The sequence below is a fragment of the Paroedura picta genome, chromosome 2, assembly GCF_049243985.1.
Source record: "Paroedura picta isolate Pp20150507F chromosome 2, Ppicta_v3.0, whole genome shotgun sequence".
Taxonomy (NCBI): Eukaryota; Metazoa; Chordata; class Lepidosauria; order Squamata; family Gekkonidae; genus Paroedura; species Paroedura picta.
The window spans coordinates 64,439,898-64,460,065 of NC_135370.1; the positions used below are offsets into that span (position 1 = coordinate 64,439,898).

The 20,168-nt window shown below is 42.0% G+C and overlaps 1 protein-coding gene across 3 annotated transcripts in view; it reads left to right on the forward strand.

Annotated features, from left to right (window-relative positions):
- Window positions 1-20,168, forward strand: part of ADCY5 (adenylate cyclase 5) — a 285,163-nt gene that overhangs the window by 225,224 nt on the left and 39,771 nt on the right. For all 3 annotated transcript variants that reach the window (XM_077320443.1, XM_077320440.1, XM_077320441.1), the window contains exons 9-11: window positions 3,188-3,210; window positions 11,732-11,876; window positions 14,115-14,212. In XM_077320443.1, the coding sequence (XP_077176558.1) occupies window positions 3,188-3,210; window positions 11,732-11,876; window positions 14,115-14,212 (266 nt within the window). The remainder of the gene's footprint in view (window positions 1-3,187; window positions 3,211-11,731; window positions 11,877-14,114; window positions 14,213-20,168) is intronic.

A 20,168-nucleotide genomic window follows, 5' to 3' on the forward strand; every position in this document is an offset into this window, starting at 1 on the left:
GATTGGTCAGCATTAGTTGAGCAGAGAAAGAATTGAGAGCTGAATGCTGAGAAGAAAGTCAGTCTGAATTCAGCCCTGAATGAGAAGAATCATACTGATAGGGTCTAAGTCTAGCCCTGATTGAGAAGGATTTAGTACTGACAGGATTTCTGTTTAGCCCTGACTGAGAGCACTTTACTATAGTTGGATTACTGGAAGGTTGGCAGGAGGAGTGGTTAGATCAGAGAAGACTCCTGTTCAGGACAGAAAGGGGAGATATATCACCTAATCATTACCCAATTAAATGTGGAGAGGTTAGACGCTGCCTTTTAAATCCTGAAGAGTGAGTTTAAAAAACTCAAGAAGTATACTAGTGTATTTAGTGAAGCAGTTTGAATATTAGACAGAATATCCCTTTCTTTTGGAAACCAAAAGAATCAAATGGTCTTAAGAAAGTATCCTAGAATGTTTAGGAAACACTAGAACAAAAGCTTCTCACCTCAAAGAATATAAGTCATTGTGATGTGACAAGCTTAAGAAACACTCAGTTGCTTGAAACAAATGAACTGTAGTCTGTGCCAATATTGATTTACCTCTGAAATTTTACCCATGATTTCACATGATCTTTCCCCTCTACTCTGAATAATTTCTTTTGTTATTTTTGAACTTTAAAAAGTCCTGAGTTCCATTTCAGTAGTTTAAGGAGGATCTTGACCCTTCCCTCAGGTTTCTGGGCTGAGCCAGCAGCAAAATTTCATACTGTGACAGGATGGGACAGCCATTGTTCTTCAGAAAGGAAGAAAATCAATAAATAATTCTGTTCAGTGAGAAAGGGAGAGAAATATGGAGGGAAAATCTTGCCTCTAAGGGAGGGAAGTGGGCGAGGTCGTTGTAAGGAACATGATCAATAACATTCAGGTAAGGAAGGACTTGACTATAGAATTCAGATGTCTGAGCTGTTTGTAGATTAGCTCACTATTTTGTTGAGTTCATGTATTTTCAGCAGAACAATACAGTGATTAATTTTAAAAAGTGAGATGATGGGTTGGATCCAGCACCTCCATAAACAGAGTGAGTTTGTGGAGCTTCCTTTTCCTACACCTCCCCCCCATACACACACACAACTGCTGTTGCTGATTGGGGGCAGTTGTCCTCTGGGACAACAACGCAAGAATGAGGGAGAGCAGTTTCTCCTCACCTTGCTGTAACTCTCCATGATGCATGGCCTGCTTTTTTTTTCCTCAGCAGAGACATTTCAAGGTGAAGCAAAGAGAGCATTGGATGAAGCCCAATTTAATGCACTTTAAAAGCTATGTATTTTTGCCAGTGATCCAAATGGCTGCAAAAGTAGTATTCCATTACATGTCTAAGCTCTGTAGAAGTGCCTGGTCAGAGGTGTGCTCAGCTGCATTGAACGACAGCCAGTGGCTTTCTCCATTAGAAGAACTGGCTAGCAGTACTGTACGGTATACAAATGTTCTTTTACAGAACTGGGGGCGGATCTTTCTTTGAAATGTCTTAGTCAGCTCACAGCTTGTAGTCTGACATGATGCAATGGTGAGTCACATTCAGAAGATAGCTATTGCATGGGCTCCAGTTTTTATTTTAGCTTTTAAGATTGTGTTTTTCATTCCATAGCATCTATTTCAGTTCTAAGGGCCAGAGTATTCCACTGTGTGGGCCAGATTTGGTGAGTGGGTCAAAGGCTAGATACCCAGTTCTAAATCACTTTTAGGAGAATACCAAACTGAAGAACAAACTGTAGATGCTTAAGTGCTTAGACTAAAAGTACAAGGATTTCACAATAATGTATCAATCCTTATTTCATATATAATCAAAAGCATGTGTGCCATTCTCTGGAATGACTAACAAGCCATGTTAAATTTAGATCCACATTAACATACCTCCTTTCTGATTTGTTGCTTTAGGCTGCTAGCTATTCATATTTAAGTCACCTAAAACAACAGGTCTCCTTTGTCATTCCTGATTCACTATTTTTACATCACTGATTCTATTTTGAATGAAATCTATAAAAGTAACACACATCCTTTACCATACATGTAAAAAGAACTGAAAGGAAAATAAATGTGTCACATTCTGGTTCCCCATGTAAATTGTAAATTTAAAAACAAACAAACTTCAGATCAAACTGATGGGACAGAATTTTATTATGGTTTGTTAGCACAGAAGTCTTTTGTTTCAATAGATTTGAATGTGGCTTGTAATGGGTCTTAAACCTGAGTTAGAAGTCCAGTTTTTGTATTTGTCTTCAGATCTGAAACAATTCAGTATCATTTGACATTTGTGTAAATGTTTTATATATATTTTGTTCTTTTCCATAATAATTTGATGACTGAATTGCTTTTTCCACACATGTTAAACCCTTGACGTTTCCAGAGCAAATTCCCTCTTGAGAAAAGATTTTAAGGCACTGTAGTAATTCACTGAACAATATTCAAAGGGAGGCAATTTGTCTGTCTTTGGTATCATTTATGTTCCAGAGATCCTGCTTTTCACAGTAAACACTTCCATTGACTACAGCAGAACGACGTCCCTCTGAGACTTTTCTCACACTGAGAAAAGATCATATACTTCCATAGTATTACTGAATATGTTCTTGGGCCTCTTGTGTTAGTCTTTCCTATCTGATCATTACCCTCTTTCCTAGCTCTAGTAGGTTTTAGGCTGTACACCGCAAAGAGTTCCACGACTTTGCATGTTCTGACATAGAGCCATGTACCATATGATCATATGAATGTACGCATTTCTGCTTCAGTATTCACCAATGGGAATGCACTACACAAAACTGAATGGGTAACAAATTACAGATTTTTGCAGTACAATCATCTCAGTTCATGTAACCACAATCACAATTTTCTCACAAACGTCAGATAGCTAAATGTAACCAATGGTGTCCCGATGAATGAAGATCAGACAAAGACAGATCCTGTATGATTAATTATATATGACAAGGAAACTCAAGAGAGCGGCTTAATTCTCTTTATGTTGAACTTTCTTTACACCCATAATCATAGATGTACCATAAGAAACAGGTTTGCACATTGATCAGTCAATGCTGAACATTACATTCTTTTGAAAGGCTCTAGAAATTACTAGATTAGGACATAATGCTGTATTAAGTGTAATGTTACAAAATTCTGCATTGTGCTCAAGGCTAATTAGTATTTTTTTCTAATTTTCCTTTCAGGGTTTTGAAGATCCAAAAGACAAGTAAGGGGAAAAAACTTTATTTTTTTTAATGCAATGTGAAGTTTACCCATCTGAAAAAATGTGGTATCGCTTTCTAATTTTTATGTTTCTAAATGGACACTTACCCATTAGATGTTTACTAGGTTTCAGAACAAGCTACAAGCATAACAGTCCATATGACAAAGCCATGCACCCTTAGATCCCACAGTCCTCCCACTTGTTCCCTAATATAGCTCAAATTTAAATTTTTGTTTCGAAATGTATAAAAGGTAAAGGTATCCTCTGTGCAAGCACCGAGTCATGTCTGACCCTTGGGGTTACGCCGTCCAGCGTTTTCATGGCAGACTCAATACGGGGTGGTTTGCCAGTGCCTTCCCCAGTCATTACCGTTTACCCCCCAGCAGCAAGCTGGGTACTCATTTTACCGACCTCGGAAGGATGGAAGGCTGAGTCAACCTTGTCTGGGCAGAGCTTCAGACAACATGTCCGCTGCCTTACCACCCTGCACCACAAGAGGCTCTTATTAGAAAAGGATATCCTACTTTATTGTTAAATTCATTTCATTTCCCTTCTGTCAGGGCCTTAAGGTGCTATGTGTGGTCCTTCCTCTCTTTGACTATTTTACAGGCAATCCTAACAATCAAGTCACATTAAGGAAAAGACAGCAGAAACAAAATGGCTTGCATGAGATTCTAGGTTCCCTCAGACAGAGTTTCCTCTCTTTGGCCACTGCATACCAGGCAGCTGCTTCTCTGAAGCACAAGATATAAACAGCTGAAACTTCCTCAGCCCTTGACTGTGACAAATGTTCTGTTGCTGAGGTTTTGCAATTGATAAGCAACAATACTGTCTGAAGACCTCTGAATAGTCTACATTTAAAAGCAAACATTGCTGTAGTTGGCAGGGGGAGGGGCTTACAATTTTGTATTACAAAAATGAAGAAAGCCAAATGGGAAAGTACCTGAGAACACAATAGAAGGAGAGGGAAAGTAGAGGAAGATGTCAACAGGGACAATGATAGCAGCTTTAGTGCATGTAGGCCTATATAGGTCATATTGGAGATCCTGGAAAATCCATGACATTTAAACAATGTGAACTGAAACCATATTGCATATGCCAAATTTAAATCAAGGTTGCACAGCAGGGAGGATAGGTGGTTGTCCCTCCACCCCATAGTTTGCCAGTTGATTACCATAGCCCCCTTCCTTTTATTTTTCCTCAAGGGAAAAATACAGGATAATCAACTCTATTTGTTCGAGAGATGGGTAATAGGACAGGGAGAAGGTTAATATTAATGTTCTAAATAGCATACAGCCTTCATCCAAATCTAGTCATATATAGTTTTATCAGCATTTTAAAACATGGGGTTTGGGTTATTTGATCTCCTAGCATCTTAGAATCATAGAATCATAGAGTTGGAAGGGATCTCCTGGGTCATCTAGTCCAACTCCCCTCACAATGCAGGACACTCACAACCCTCTCGCACATCCACTGTAACCAGCCACCCCCTTGAATCGTCACAGAATCAGCTTATCTGTCAGATGGCTATCTAGCCTGTGTTTAAAAATTTCCAAAGATGGAGAGCCCACCACCTCCTGAGGAAGCCTGTTCCACTGAGAAACTTCTCTAACTGTCAGGAACTTCTTCCGGATGTTTAGGTGGAATTTCTTTGAATCAGTTTCATCCCAGTGGTTCTGGTCTGTCCCTCCAGGGCAAGAGAGAACAACTCTGCCTTTTAAATATTTGAAAATGGTTATCAGATCCCTTCTCAGTTGTCTCCTCTCCAGGCTAAACAGACCAAGCTTCCCAACCCTTTCTTCATACGTCTTGGTCTCCAAACCCCTCACCATCTTTGTTGCCCTCCTCTGGACACGCTCCAGTTTGTCTACATCCCTCTTTAACTGAACACAGTGAGGCCGAACCGGAGCAGAGTAAAGTGGTACCATCACCTCCTGTGATCTGGACACGATAACACGCTTGATACAGCCCAAAATCCCATTAGCCTTTTTAGTCACTGAGTCACACTGTTGACTCATGTTCAATGTGTGGTCTACTAAGACTCCTAGAAACTTTTCGCACATGCTACTGCCAAGAAAAGTCTTGTCTGTTTCATCCCTATGAAATATCCTTGCCCTGCTGCCTTCACCAAAGGGATTATATACTGCTCATAATAGAGAGCTGAGGGTTTTAAGACATAGGGGGTTACTTTAGATTCATATGCTTGCCCAGTCATTGTGGTATCAGGGATAGATCACTCCCTCTAGCCCTGTTCCCAAGTTACAGTGATTACATGTACAAACTGTGTATACAAGGCATACTCATTTTTATATGTGGATTGTGTAATTGTCAGTTTACTGTAATCAACGCACAGCTGACTTTTTTAAAATCACATTTATCCTAGTACTGGTCCCCAGTTTCATTTTAAAGTTGACCTGCGTTTTCTCTTTTTTACAGATTGATATATACAAGTACATACAAGATGTACATGCAATCACTGTAATGTGTAAAAAGGGCTACTGTTTTAGCCTTTCTTAACTCCCAAGGGATGTTGGGAGGCTTGAAATAAATCACCCCATTTTCTTATGATACTGTATATCTTAAGACAGAAGTCTCGCAGTGTTTCTTTTCAAGTCTATTTATTTGCTGTGACATGTCCAGAATGTTAGCCAAAGTAACACAAGAAGTTTTGGCAATATGGGACAAACAGTAGAGGAGACTGATAGCTGGGGAAAGTGCAGAGATCTCTTGACCTCATAACCACAGTGAAAACTGGAGATGCCAAAGATTACCAGACAAAGGGCTTAACTGTTTATAGCCTGTATGCCAGCATAAATTATGCTGGAAGAAACTCTGGTAGTTCCCTGAATATAGAATCTTTCAATTTCTCTTTCCCATTGCAGACTCCCCTCATATTATTTCTCACGGTCCTCTGTCTCCCAGGAGCAGCATTTCTGGAGATCAGTGGCCTGCAGTAGGGAAAGGGGGCGGAAAAGTTCCATTCTGCTATTAGGTAGATCAGGATCGCTAGCCAAGTTACTCTGCCTGCAGCAGTAGAAAAGAGCAAGAGTCCAGTAGCACCCTAAAGACTAACAAAATTTGTGGCAGGGTATGAGCTTTCATGAGTCATTGCTCACTTCTTTAGATGCAGCTAAAAAGTGAATTCATCTCTCCTCCACTCTCCAAGATATAATATGGATTTATATTCTAGCTGCATTTGAAGGAGCTCATACCCTGCCACAAATTTTGTTAGTCATTAAAGTGCTACTGAACTCTTAGAAAATACAGTCTGGATCCAACCTAATAACTTCTGAGGTTGCAGAAATAGGAGCTGTATCACCTGGGAACATTACACTGAACATTACCCTGATCACAATGTAAGTTGAACAATGGATGCTCCTGTGCATAAGTTGCTGCTGTTTAAGAACCTTGAAATGGGGAAGGGAAGGGAGCAGTATCTTCAGTACTGATTACTACCATTTGTAGTTGTGGCTATAAGCAGAAATAGGAGCAGTACGGAAGTGTAAGGAAACACCATTCACAGTATACCTATTCAAGTTCATTACCTCCCACTGGTGTTCAAGAACATGTCTACACCATAGACCGAGGACCCATTTAGATGTGATGGGCATCCCTGAGTGTTCCCCTGGGTTGCATTGCTGATTCACTGTCTCCCTAGTCTGGCTCGGACCTGCTGTCAACCATGCTGATGCTAGGGTTCTCCCAATTTGTTGCTGGATCCACTCATCAGGCTGACCATATACTTGATTTGATCTTTGGTGCTTGGGGTGCATGTGGATCTGCTGGTGGCTAACCCCATCCCATGGAAGGCCCGGCTCAGGATACCCCCCCCCCCGTGTGGGCGGTGAGTGTAGTTTAGCCTACCCACGGAGACTCATGGATCCGACTGGATTTCTGAATGCTCTGCCGAACCCGATGCCTCCCGGTGACTCACTGGTGGCACTAGTGGGGGACCTGCAGTTCTGCTTGACGGCTGCCATTGACAAGATTGCTCCCCAGCGCCCTCTCCGCCCTCGTCTCAAGCTGGCTCCCTGGTTTATGGGGGAGCTAAGGGAGAGAAAGAAGGAGGTGAAATGGCTAGAGAGTGTGGAGAAAGACGAGGTGGCAAGAATATATTGGGGGGGGGTTATCTGTTTTTATGTAACTTGTCATGAGTCCACAGAGAGTGGCAGGATATAAATATAAATAAATAAGTAATTTTTTAAAAGTGAGTCTCCAGCTGGGAATTCCTTTAAAATTCACCATGGGGGCCCAATTCTGATTGGGACCATCACAGCTGGGGGGGGAGGAGAAATGATCCGGCTGCCCCCCCCTTCCCACTGTTTTTCCTTTCCAGAACATCATGTGAGGGCATTATTTGCCTGCATACTCTCTCAAATGTAATGTGGGTGGGAAGCAGATTCACCTCCTCCCTCCTCCTGCATCTTTCTTAGCCAGAACTGGGGGCCTGCAGCAAAGTTTCAAGGAGTTCCTGGCTGGGAACTGACTTTTCACAATGACCACATATCTAGGCCAAATCTGAGAATGCCCATCATGATCAGAGCCACTACTAGCACATCTAAAATTAAAACCCGGATGCCTCAAAATGCCCACTGCTAAAGCTCCCAACCATTTCCGAAGTGTGAAGTCAAAATTTAATGTATTTAATTTTCAGTTTGTTTCTCCCAAGAAATGCTTGTGATGAAACATTCCCTTCTTTCATTATTCTAAATTTTATTCTGTTTTACTATATTATGGGTATTACTGTAGCAATCGCCATAATAAGAAGTTTAATTAGGAAACATTTTCCAGGAAATATGCCCTCCTTTTGCTAATTTATAAAACGGCCATTTTAAATGAACTATTGTCTCTAAAGGTCTGAGTCTACTTAAGATAGTATTTATACTGAAACTCTAAATTACTAATAGTCCTTAGTGTTTGGTGATTGCTTTTCCATGTAATTTCTTTCTTGTGAAATGAATTTTTCTTGTTTTTATTCAAAAATGGTTTTCATTTTATGTTCCTTGTCTAATAACAATATACACATACTCCAAACTACATCCTTCTGCAGAAATGGCAGTACCTGGCATTACAATACTTCGGTGTAAATGTATTTCATCCCAATTTATGAACAATAAATCTTACTCTAATAAACACCTCAGATCTAATGCCTGTGTTGCTGCTGACTGAAACCATGTACCCCCAATAGATCTCTAACTTAGGAATTTCCGAGACCAATTACATAAGAGGAAAGTGAGATGGGAAGAGAGAGCACCAGATTTATCACCAATGTTGTTTACTAATTAAGAATATTTGTTAAAGTAGCATTTTTATTGCACAGATGCCAGAGAAGACTAAGTTAATTTTATTTAGCTGTGGGAATCTGAGATGAATAATTCAAGATCTAGGCTTTGCAGGTGCTTCCTGCCATTTATTACAACATCGTGCGGTTTGTGCTAAATTAGAACCTCCACAAGATGGAGGTAAAATGTCCTTGGAGGCTCCACACAGGATAAGAGGTCAGATGATTTAGATTTTGTTTCAAAGGAGGTGGAGACTGTTTAATTCTACACCAACAAGTCAATGTAGAATATAAACATGGCCATATTTTGTCGCTATCTTTTCTTCTTACAGATTTATTGCAAATACATGAAACATTTACAGCACTGATATGCTATAGTGTTTAAATGGAATTCTTTGGTTTTGAATTAATCTTTCTTCTCAAATGAGTAGCCATGTTGGTCTGAAGTAGCACAATAAAATCAGAGGTGCTACTGGACTCTGATTTTATTGTGTCTTTCTTCTCAAGTTAACTTCAGTTGTTCTATAGCATTAAGAAGTTGCCATGAAATTAATCTGGTATTTCAGTTATGTATGGTGAATTAAATTATTTGAATGTGTCTTCTTGGAATCACAACTGGATTGTGTGTTTTATTTTTTGTCATGAGTGGTGAATTATAGTGGTGTAATATATTTGGGGCATTTCCACACATCATTAAAAATAGTGTTACATCAGCTAAGTGGCGTAATATTACATATTATCATGCCTTCAGGCTCCTCCTCACCTTTTTTGCTGTCTCGCTCTTCTCTGCTGCCACGTCGCGCTTCTCCTCCACAAGTGTTGCTGGAAATGGTGGAAGAGAGCAACACAATTTATATGTGACTATTTTTCACCTGTCAATCAAGCTAGGCAGCCAATCCCCTTTCTCCATGCTGGCAGGCAATAAATACAAATGATAATAATAATAATTTAATGGGCCCGTGATGCCTGCTAATTTTTTTAAAATCTTTTCTTCTCCATTGAAATTCCTATGCATCTAATCATAGATGCATAGTGCTTCTTTATTGCCACCCCTTATGGAATCATGAGTCTTGCTTCTTTTAAAAATAAATCTCCTTCCTGATTGTGGGGGGGAAGCTTAGAGAGGCATGCTTTGTGCTACAACTTTGGGAGGGGGGATTTTTTGTCTTTGCTTGCATGATTGAACACCTATTCGTTGCTCCAGGCAGTTCACTTAAAAAAAAATCCTGTCCCCGGGAGAAGGGAGAAGGAGGCGAGTGTGGGATATTGGAGGCAGAGATAGCACTTCTTTGCCTCCATACAGTTTTTTGCTGATGGCCTGCTGGTTGCTCTCCAATAGGTAGTGCTACATATGTTGATGAATCCACTTTCTGGAATTCACCAACTAGCGCTTTAAAATGGAGGTTGTAGCTGGCTGTTTACTGCTCAGACGCTGCATGCTGGCAATGTCATGTTGAGAGGTTGGAATATAACAACAAGAAAAGGTAAGTATCTCACTATTTTTAAAGGGTGAGGAAATCCCCTTGGTTTTCTTATTTGCCATAGCACATAGACTCTTCATCCTCTTTAAAAGATCAAGAATATAGTCTTCTGAGCAAAGCCCAGTCATGAACACTGTTCACTTGTAATTAGATAACAGTGAAATTGGATTCTTGGTTGTGGGGTCATGGAAGTTTGATTTAACTCTAATGTAGGTCTTTTGTTCCACTGGATAAAATTACAAGACATGGGGATAAGGACATTATCAGATGGGCACATATTTTATTGACTTAATTTGAAGTTATGAATAAGTAGTGCGTCCAATATAGTTAAGCAGATATGTTTCTTTCATTCAACAAGAAGGCAAAGGACGCCAAGCCAGTATACATTTGCTATTATATGTAGATTGCTATACAAAATTAGACTGCTTGGATTTCTATTTATTCTACATTTGCTGATGATAAATAATGGGAAAGGTGAAAATTTACTATGCTGTATAAATGGAATGTGTCATAACTCAGCAACAGAACATTTACTTTTCATGCAGAAGGTCACCAGTTCACAGCATCTCAGCTTTAAAAAGATCAATTAGTAGCTGGTATGAAAAATTTCTGAGGCCCTGAGAATCTGCTTCCATCAGGGAAGATAATGACAATCAATTGTCCCAGTATAAGACAGCTTCCTGTGTGGTGGGAGGTAGTGGATTCTCCCTCTTTGGAAGATTTTGAGCAGAGACTAGATAGCCATCTGATGGAAATGCTGATTCTGTGGACTTGGGCAGATTGTAAGTGGGGATTATGTCGGCGATTGGCTCTCATGGCCCTTTCTTGCATGCTCAGGGAAATGCCGGTGGCCACTTTGGGACGGGAGGCGAATTTCCTCCAGGCCAGACTGGCCAGGGATTCTTTGGGCATTTTGGGAAGGGGCATCATCTGGGCATGCAATTGGGGTCACTATGGGTGGGCAGGTAGTTGTGAATTCCCTGCATTCTGCAGAAGGCTGAAATAGATGATCCTGGAAGTCCCTTCCAACTCCATGAGTCTATGATTTAGTGTGTGTGTGTGTTCAAACCTAAATGGCCTCCTTCCCTGTCATTTGTGTCTGTATTAAAGGATTATTGAGAACAGATAACACTTGGAAAAATTCTTCAGAATTCTAAATCTGTTGCTTCGGAAGAAATGAGTGCTTCAGGTTGTCAGTAGACTAGACAGTAATAGCATTTTCCCTTAGGGCAGTCAATTCACATCTGAGTCATACTTGTGATAACAAAAGTGATTTATTATTTATTTATCATCAGATTTTTATGCTGCCCTTTCCTGAGGGCTCAGGGCGGCTTACAACATAATACAATAAAACAAGGTTAAAATCTAGTATATTAAAAAATCAAGAAAGGCCCGGTCTTCTCTTCCGGGGAAGGATGCGGAGCGAACTGCTATGATGTTACTGGCAATGGCATGGTAACATTGCTGCCTATGTAGGGATAGATGGACGACCTTTTCGGTGCCAAGTCAATGGAAATTATATTGGTTTTGGTACTCTATCCATCCTAACCAGCATGGCTGTATTTGGTTATGACACAGTCTACTGCTGTAACAGAATTGATTTTTGCTATATATTCCCTGTCATGTAAGAATATCATAGTCTGATGAAGAGTGCTTGCACTCGAAAGCTCACGCCCTGAATAAATCTTTGTAGGTCTTAAAGGTGCTCCTGGACTCTGATTTTATCATCCTAACCAGTCACTGTTTTACAATGTTGTCCTAGGAATATCCAGGAAAACATGAATCCAGAAGATGAGGTGGATGAGTTTTTAGGTCGTGCTATTGATGCCAGAAGTATAGACCGGCTACGTTCTGAACATGTTCGCAAATTCCTCTTAACATTCAGGGAACTTGACTTGGAGAAGAAGGTAATTTTCCTTAAGAAATGTAGCTGTGTAGCAGATCATTTAATAACCATGAGTCAAATTATACACAATGGCAGCAAATTCATGGGCTGGATCCTACAATGGTATGAATAAAAAGAGCTCATGGAAGCCTTCTGCCTTTCCCCAACAGCCTGTTCTGTGCCCTCAAAATATTGGCCAGCATGAGAGGTGGGGGGAGGGGTAGATATACACTTGTTGATATACATTTTAATTTATTGTGTATGGCCATCGCCTGTAAAAATACAAACCATTAGCAGTCTAAAATAAATGCAAAAGATACAGTATAAATAAAGAGTTCAGATTAAAACAAAGATACCAGAGAAATAAAAATTCTTGGAATCAAACAATGTAAAGTGAGACCAACTAGAAACCCATGGTTTAATGAAGCTGATATCCTGCTATGCATTTGTTTCCAAAACCTTTGTTTGCTTGGCTCAGAGCTTCCTAGCAGCCAGAGCAAAGAGTGCTACTCTATTAGTTATGGAGGGATCATCATCAGATAAAAGAAGTGAGAGTTTTCAGGATCTGAAGAGGAGCAAAAAGTTGCTAGGATCTTGTCAAGAAGTGCTTGTAGAAAAGTAAGATTACGAAGACAGTCTTCACAAGCACTTTCGGTTTGTTCTATTGTAAGATCTAATCCCATGTCTTTAAAGAGTCAGCCTGAATCATGGACAAATTGTGTGACTTGAAAAGCATATGTGTGAAATGTGTGTGTGCATGCTGAGAGGGTGATTAGAAGCTTACAGTGGGGGATGACTTAAAGCTCAGAAGCCCCACCCTCTTGGATATCTTCAAACCCAAAGGGTAAGCAGACTCCATCTTCCATCAAAACAGACAATGACAGGGATTAAGTGCAGTGTGGGATAGCTGGGGTCTATGGGGAAATCTTTACACCTGTTCATCGTGGGCTTGTCTTGTAACTCTGTGGGATCTCCACAAGCCCTCACTAAAGTGAATGACATAGATTCTGGTCAAGAAGCATCCTAATAATATATAACTGCCCACTATACTACTAGAGTCCTCAGTCAGCAAAGTGACATCGTTTGCCCCATCTCTGTCCCCCTCAGAGCAACTCAAGTAATGAGGAGTCCTTGTTCCCCCCTGGCAGAAAAGGGCATGAATTTGGGATATAAAACTACCCTGTCAAGCTACCTTTTTAGAATCAATTTTGTCCCTCTACTGCCAATGACTCTTAACATTACTTAACATTTTGGGATCAGGAAATGTATGAACCCTTTTCTCCCTTACTTAACCTTTCTTTCTTTCTCCATCATTGTATCTCCATGTTTATGTCCCATTCTCTTTTGGTCTGAGTTCCCTTCCTCTTCATTCTTGATGTTCACCTATTCTGTTCACTCTCAGTCCTGTGGAGCTCCTCCTCAGAGCTTCCTCTCTCTCTCTCTCTCTCTCTCTCTCTCTCTCTCTTACAGCAGAACAATTATTTCCTTTCTTGATTCCACCAGTACCTGACTATATTCCTGTTTCTCCTTTTTCTTCCAGACCCATTTGGCTGCTCAGCTCTATAATTTTGATTTTGTTACATCATCTATCTGTTTTTTTTTAAGTTGCCTTACCTCTTTGTGTTTCAGTCTGCTCCCGTACTAAGTAAAGATTTATGTATTTAATTATAACCATCTTTCTCTTTCATCTACCCAAATATCAGCCCAAGTATATATCTGGTTATTCAGAGACATAGAATCTCAAGCCTTGGATGGGGAGGTGAACTGATTAAGTCAATGAACACACATATGTCCTCCATCCTGTGCTTCCCCTGCATGAAAGTAATGATGGGTAGTCAGTGCTGGACCTGCTCCCCCCCCCATGCAGTCTCTGTACCCAGTGGTTTGTCTTCTGGCCTGTTCCACTTCCATCACTGGAATTCACCTGAGAGGATCATGACAAGGCAGTGAGTGGGCTGAAGGAAGGGTATAGCACCACTGCCTAGTGATCTTCTTTTGTTCTTCAAATCTCGTCTTCTCACCAGCACTTCATGTATCATTGAGAGTGATTCTCATTGACCAAGACAGGCTCTGCCATTATCATATGCGTCCTTGCTGTGGTAGGTCCCTGTTGCAGTTCTCAACTCTTTCATGAAGACTGCTAATGAAAGCCAGCGATGCAGCAAGTAGGATCAAGTCCAGTAGGTTAGGAAATGCAAGTTTTGTCAGGGGATCTCTTCTGAGAAGCCAGTGTGTGACATGCAGTTTAATTTTCTTACAGTACTCCAAACAGGTGGATGATCGATTTGGTGCATATGTGGCTTGTGCCTCCCTAGTCTTCCTCTTCATCTGCTTTGTTCAAATCACAATTGTGCCACAGTGAGTAGATCTTGGTATCTCTCCTTGCATGATTTATTTATTTTATTGCCTTTATTTATTTACTTTCATTGATACCCTGCCTTTCTCCCCAGTGGTTGACCCCAAATGGCTTACAGTATGCTCCTTTCCTCCATAGAATTATAGAGTTAGAAGGTACCTCCTGGGTCATCTAGTCCAACCCCCTACACTATGCAGGACACTCACAACCCTATCGCTCATCCACTGTCACCTGCCACTCCCATGAACCTTCACAGAATCAGCCTCTCCGTCAGATGGCTATCCAGCCTCTGTTTAAAAATCTCCCAAAATGGAGAACCCACCACCTCCTGAGGAAGCCTATTCCACTGAGAAACCGCTCTAACTGTCAAGAACTTCTTCCGGATGTTTAGAGACAATTTCTTTTGAATTCATCCCATTGGTTCTGGTCCATCCTTCTGGGGCAAGAGAGAACAACTCTGCTCCATCCTCTCTATGGCACCCTTTTAAATACTTTAAGATGGTTATCAAATCTCTCTCCAGGTTATACAGACCAAGCTCCCCCAATCTTTCCTCATATGTCCTGGTCTCCAAACCCCTCACCATCTTTGTTGCCCTCCTCTGGATATGCTCCAGCTTGTCTACATCCCTCTTCAGCTGGGGTGCCCAAAACTTAACACAGTACTCCAAGTGAGGCCGAACCAGAGCAGAGTAAAGTGGTACAATCACCTCCCGTGATCTGGACACGATAACCCGTTTGATGTGGAGCCTTTTTGACTACCGAGTCACACTACATGTTTTCCTCAGAACAGCTATGCTGAGTCTGCCCCAAGGTCACCTGTTGAGCTTCCAGGACAGAGTGGGGTTTCTAACCTTGGCCTCTCAGATCCTAGCCCCACACTAATCACTATGCCAGACTACTCCTGAAGGTGCCCTCAAGAATGAGAGGGAAAAGGGCTACAGGGGAAATGACAAAGGAGGCAGCAATCTTTTCAGATGTGCCATTCTGGTGCATGAGGAGGGAGCAGTCCTACCAATTAGTGCAGCTCTGTTTATTAGGCATAGCCATGCTTAGTGGGTATGCTGTGCTGTGAATCCATTCTTCTGCTTTTTGTAGCTTTTTTTAGAATCTGGGATTTCTGTCATAGGGAGACAGACAGGCTGGATGAGAGAAAAAAACCTTGTGTAAATACTAGGCATTGTGGAAAGAGTTGCCTTATCTGAAGGACCTCCAAGGAGGAGTTCCAGAGGGCACATCTGTCACATGTGGATACATCACCTCCACTGCAGTGAATGGGAAATCCCGTCATAGTTCTATGTCTGCATTCAAATGCTCATGGTCTTTCTGACCATAGTCTATACAGTTTCAACCATGGAAACTCATTAACTAGGCATAGCTGCAGCTCCATTCCAGTTAGGGTTTGTTTTATGTTTAATCCAGGGGTTTTGCTCTGATGTTAAAAGCAACAATAACCAAACAACCAAAGCCTGGTCAACAGTTGCCTTTGTTTGCCAAACATTTTCCCCAAAATAAACTTTTCAACTTGCAAAGCTAATTTTGAAGCTGTTTCTTTTTGCTGCTACTGCTGTTTCTGTGTACTTCTGGAACTCTAAACCTAACAAAATTCATCTATCTGCTTCAAAGCTGTTTGAAGGAAATGTTTACTATTTTCATGCCAAAAACTTAAAAATTAAAACCATGTTTTTATTTATTTTACAAAATATATATTCAGCCTTTCTGCCCATATAAGGGCAACCAAGGTGACCAACAAATTAAAATGTAGATAATAAAATCATATCTCAAAAACCATTTAAACCAATAAAAATAGAGCCAGTTTACAGATTGTAAATTGCAAACTTCACATGACGTACTCACATGGTTCCCATGGCAGAGGCTTTTTCTGGGCAGCCTGGGTCCCCAAGTGCCAGCATGGGGGCTGTTTCTGGGCCTCTTGCAACCTCCCATCTCCAGAAGGCAAGCAGAGGCTGCCCCAGCTCCCCCATGTTCTCTGAGTTGAAAAAGGCCACAGCAGCTTACTGGTATCCGGGCATGCTCTGAGGCCAGCTCTTCTTCCAGCCAGCAAACGTCTGAAAATGGCAGAACGTTGGAGGTGGAGAGCCCTTCCTGGCTGAGGGCCATCACTTACGCATGAGTATAAATTCCCAGGGCAGAGGCATAGCACCCTGGATCCCAGAGAGCCAGCAGGGTTCCATTTCTGGGCCTTCTACAGCCCCCTACTTTCAGAAGGCTTGCAGAGGCTGCCCCAGCTCTCCCGCCCCCCCAAAAAATGTCCTCCAAATTAGCGGTTCCCAAACTTTCTCAGGTCAGGGACCGCCTCCGGAGTGAGGGAAGAGCCGACGGCCCGGGTGCTGCAAAAACATGCACGCGCAATTGCTGCGCAAGCGTGTTTTCGCCACCAGGTGGCGCTAACGCGCATGCGCGGCAACTGCATGTGCGCGTTTTCGCCACTAGGGAGCGCTAACACTCATGCGCGGCAACAGTGTGCATGCGCGTTTGCGTCACCGCCATGCCGGCAGCTGCGCCTGCCTCTTCCCTTCCTTCTTGCTGCCGGCGGGGGAAGGCAGTCATGGCTGCCGGCGGCCTGGTACCATGGCCTTTGCAGCCCGCCACCGGGCCGCAGACCGGGGGTTGATGACCCCTGCTCCAAATTGAATGAGGCCAGGTGGCAAGAGTAACTCACTGGCAATAGGGCATGTACTGAGGTGCCCGCGCCTCCCCCCTGCAGCACAGTGCTGGCTGCTTCAGGCGCAAACGGGTGCTTTGAAACTGAAGGGCCCAACCCTAATAGGTACTTGGTAAGGCTAGGAAGATTCGTTAAAGCACCCCAGAGTAATCTTAGATTGAAAGTGGTCTTTCTCTTTCAGGGGAATAATAAAAGTTCCTAAGGCATTAGTTACAGAACCTAGGATGGAGTCACTGAAGCAGTCAGTGCAAATTTAAATGGACTCCGGGGAATGGTAGAGGACAGGAAGGCCTGGAGGATCATTGTCCATGGGGTCGCGATGGGTCGGACACAACTTCGCACCCAACAAAAACAATAAATACTAATCCTAAAGTAATTTAATTCTTCTTGTAGTTTGACTCCCAAGGTTATGAGTGGCGGATTGCTACTCTAGTTATCATTTCTATATGTAGAATCATAGAGTTGGGAGGGATCTCCAGGATCATTTAGTCCAACCCCTCTGCACAAGAACTCACAACTGCCTGCCCACCCACAATGACCTCAATTTCATGCCCAAGTGATCCCCCCACCAAAAATCTCCAGAATCCAGCCTGGCCTGGAGGAAATTCTCCATCCCACAGCAGCAATTTGCAATTCCCTGGACATGCAAGAAAAAGCCACAAGAGACAAACACTGGCACATCCCTTCCTGCCCACCCACTCACAATCTGCCTAAGTTCATAAAATCAGCATCTCTGTCAGATGTCTATCTAGCCTCTGCTTAAAAACCAAAGAAGAACAATCCACCACCTCCCAGGGAGGCCTGTTCCACTGATAATATAATAAAACAAATTTAAACTAGGAATTAAAACTATGAAAGGTAATTGGCAGCTAGCATTCTGGTAGCCATAATCTAAAGCCATAATTGTCACACACACCACGTATTACAGTCTTTTAGGGGAGAGGTTGTGGCTTAGTGACAGAGCATATAGTTTTTAGGCAGAAGGTCCTAAGTTCATCTCCAGTTGACACAATCAGGCAATATATAATGTGAAAGATCTCTGCTTCAGACGTTGTTGGTGAATAGCCAGTGTAATCCGTTGGACTTGTTGGGGAACCTTAGGAAAAATAAATATCACAGGTACCACATTTCTAATATAGAAAGTGGAACAATGGAATTGTTAGAGGGAGACTGATGATTGTATGAAGGTTAGGAGGGTAATTATTGTTATGGACTTCTGTAATTAAAATAACTGTTCTCAGATGAGTTATATGAGTTGCCTGATGGCTTTGTTTTTGTGCCATTTAGCAAAGAAGCAAGAGATAATGTGTGTGTGTGTGGGGGGGGGGGTCATCTGCTTTACTTTAAACGTATCTCTTTTGCACTGCCTTTAGACCAGATGAAAAACTGTTGAACTCCAGCTCCTTGTTCCACAACTAGTTGTTCGCCTCACACGGGTGCCAGCATTCTTGATTTAATGCGTTGCCATCTGTCCTATCAGTAAGAATTGGCTCAATATATATTTGAGAATCTGTATTTAGAATTTCAGCATCCACACTTTTGGAAAGAAGTATCTTCCATCCAGATGTGTTCTCCAAGCTAATGTGGACCATAAGCCACTTGTTCTTGCATTCTTCCTATTAGCTAAGTTAGTTTGTGTGGTTGGCTGATGTTCAGAAGCTATACATTTTTGGCAACAGGTTTCTTCTTTACCAGAAGAAAGTGGTTAAAGACCAGCTGTAGCTCCATGCTTGGGTCTTGGATGTATTTCTGCATCATACATGTGCTTTCAAGAGAAGGATTTGATAGATTCTGGTGCTTAAATTCTGGGGGGGGGGGGAATGGTAGCTATCAAGGTAAAGTATCCCCTGTGCAAGCACTGGGTCATGTCAGACCCTTGGGGTGATGCCCTCTAGCGTTTTCATGGCAGACTCAATACGGGATGGTTTGCCAGTGCCTTCCCCAGTCATTACCGTTTACCCCCCAGCAAGCTGGGTACTCATCCTCGGAAGGATGGAAGGCTGAGTCAACCTTGAGCTGGCTGCTGGGATTGAACTCCCAGCCTCATGGGCAGACATCTTCAGACAGCATTTCTGCTGCCTTACCACCCTGCGCCATAAGAGGCTCTTTTTATGGTAGCTATAGTTTTAGTGTAATCAGCAGGAACTGCACGAAAGCTTGGTGAATAAATTAGCAAGTAGAATTTCTCTTTGTAGTCAAGAAAGAGCATGAAACCCAGCTGGCTTTCATGTGGTTAGCCTTAATGTTATGAAGTGTGATAATCATTGCTGTTAAATTATGGATGAGGCTGAGCGGCAGAAGGGGGAAAGTCTAGTTTATTTGTTGTCAGTTAAAAAAAATAACAAATCAACACAAAAACGTGTTACCAATAAATTCTACAATCAAACTTGACAACATGTTCAAGATTGAACAGAATATTTTACTCCAAAATAGCCTTTCTGATGTGGGTCCTATGCTTTGGTGTACAGTGGTTGCAGAGCCATACGGTCAAGAACAAGGTGAACATTGCTGGTGGCCAGAGATCACTTTAGTATCCCTTAGTGTCCCAGGCCACTCTGACTGCCTCCTGCCTGTGTTCCTGAGGCATTGGTGCCACTCATTTTAAATTAAGGTGATTCTATTTTAAATTTAGATTATATATTACTTGTGTTTTATGTGTTTTAATCGGTGCCTGCCGATTGGCCCAGCCGATGGTCTGTCCGGAGGAAGGGGCCAATCGGCACCCTTCCTCATCCCAGACAGAGCCTGCCCTAACTCCTCCCACAAAGCCCTTATGGCTTTATTTAGTCCGTGGTGCCCGCGGCACCGCAGGCTGTGTTAAGATATCCTACTTGGGGTCCCTAGTACTATTATAGCAAGATAGCAGTAAAGACAGAATCGTATACCCACATGAGTTATTGTTCCATGAGCCTCCTTTATGCAAGAACATAAAATACTAAGAGTCCACAGATGTTGCATGAAATGGAGTGGACACCAGTAATCATCTGCTTTGTTATTAGTGCAAACTTTAGCGGTTAAAATCCCAATCAATGACCTTGTTTGTTTCTTCTCCAAGGACATAGGTAAGGTACAGACTTAAATTGGCTTCAGAGTAATTTTCTTTCCTCAGGGAAATCTAGGAACTGTAGTACCATGGGGGGAGGGAATCTAAAAATGGCGATGGTGCTGAGTAATCTGTCCTAGACACACTGCAGGTCCTACAGCTCTTTGGGGAAAGCCAGGACAATTAAACTGGTATGAAAGTGGCATAAATTCATGGTACAGGTAATCACTAA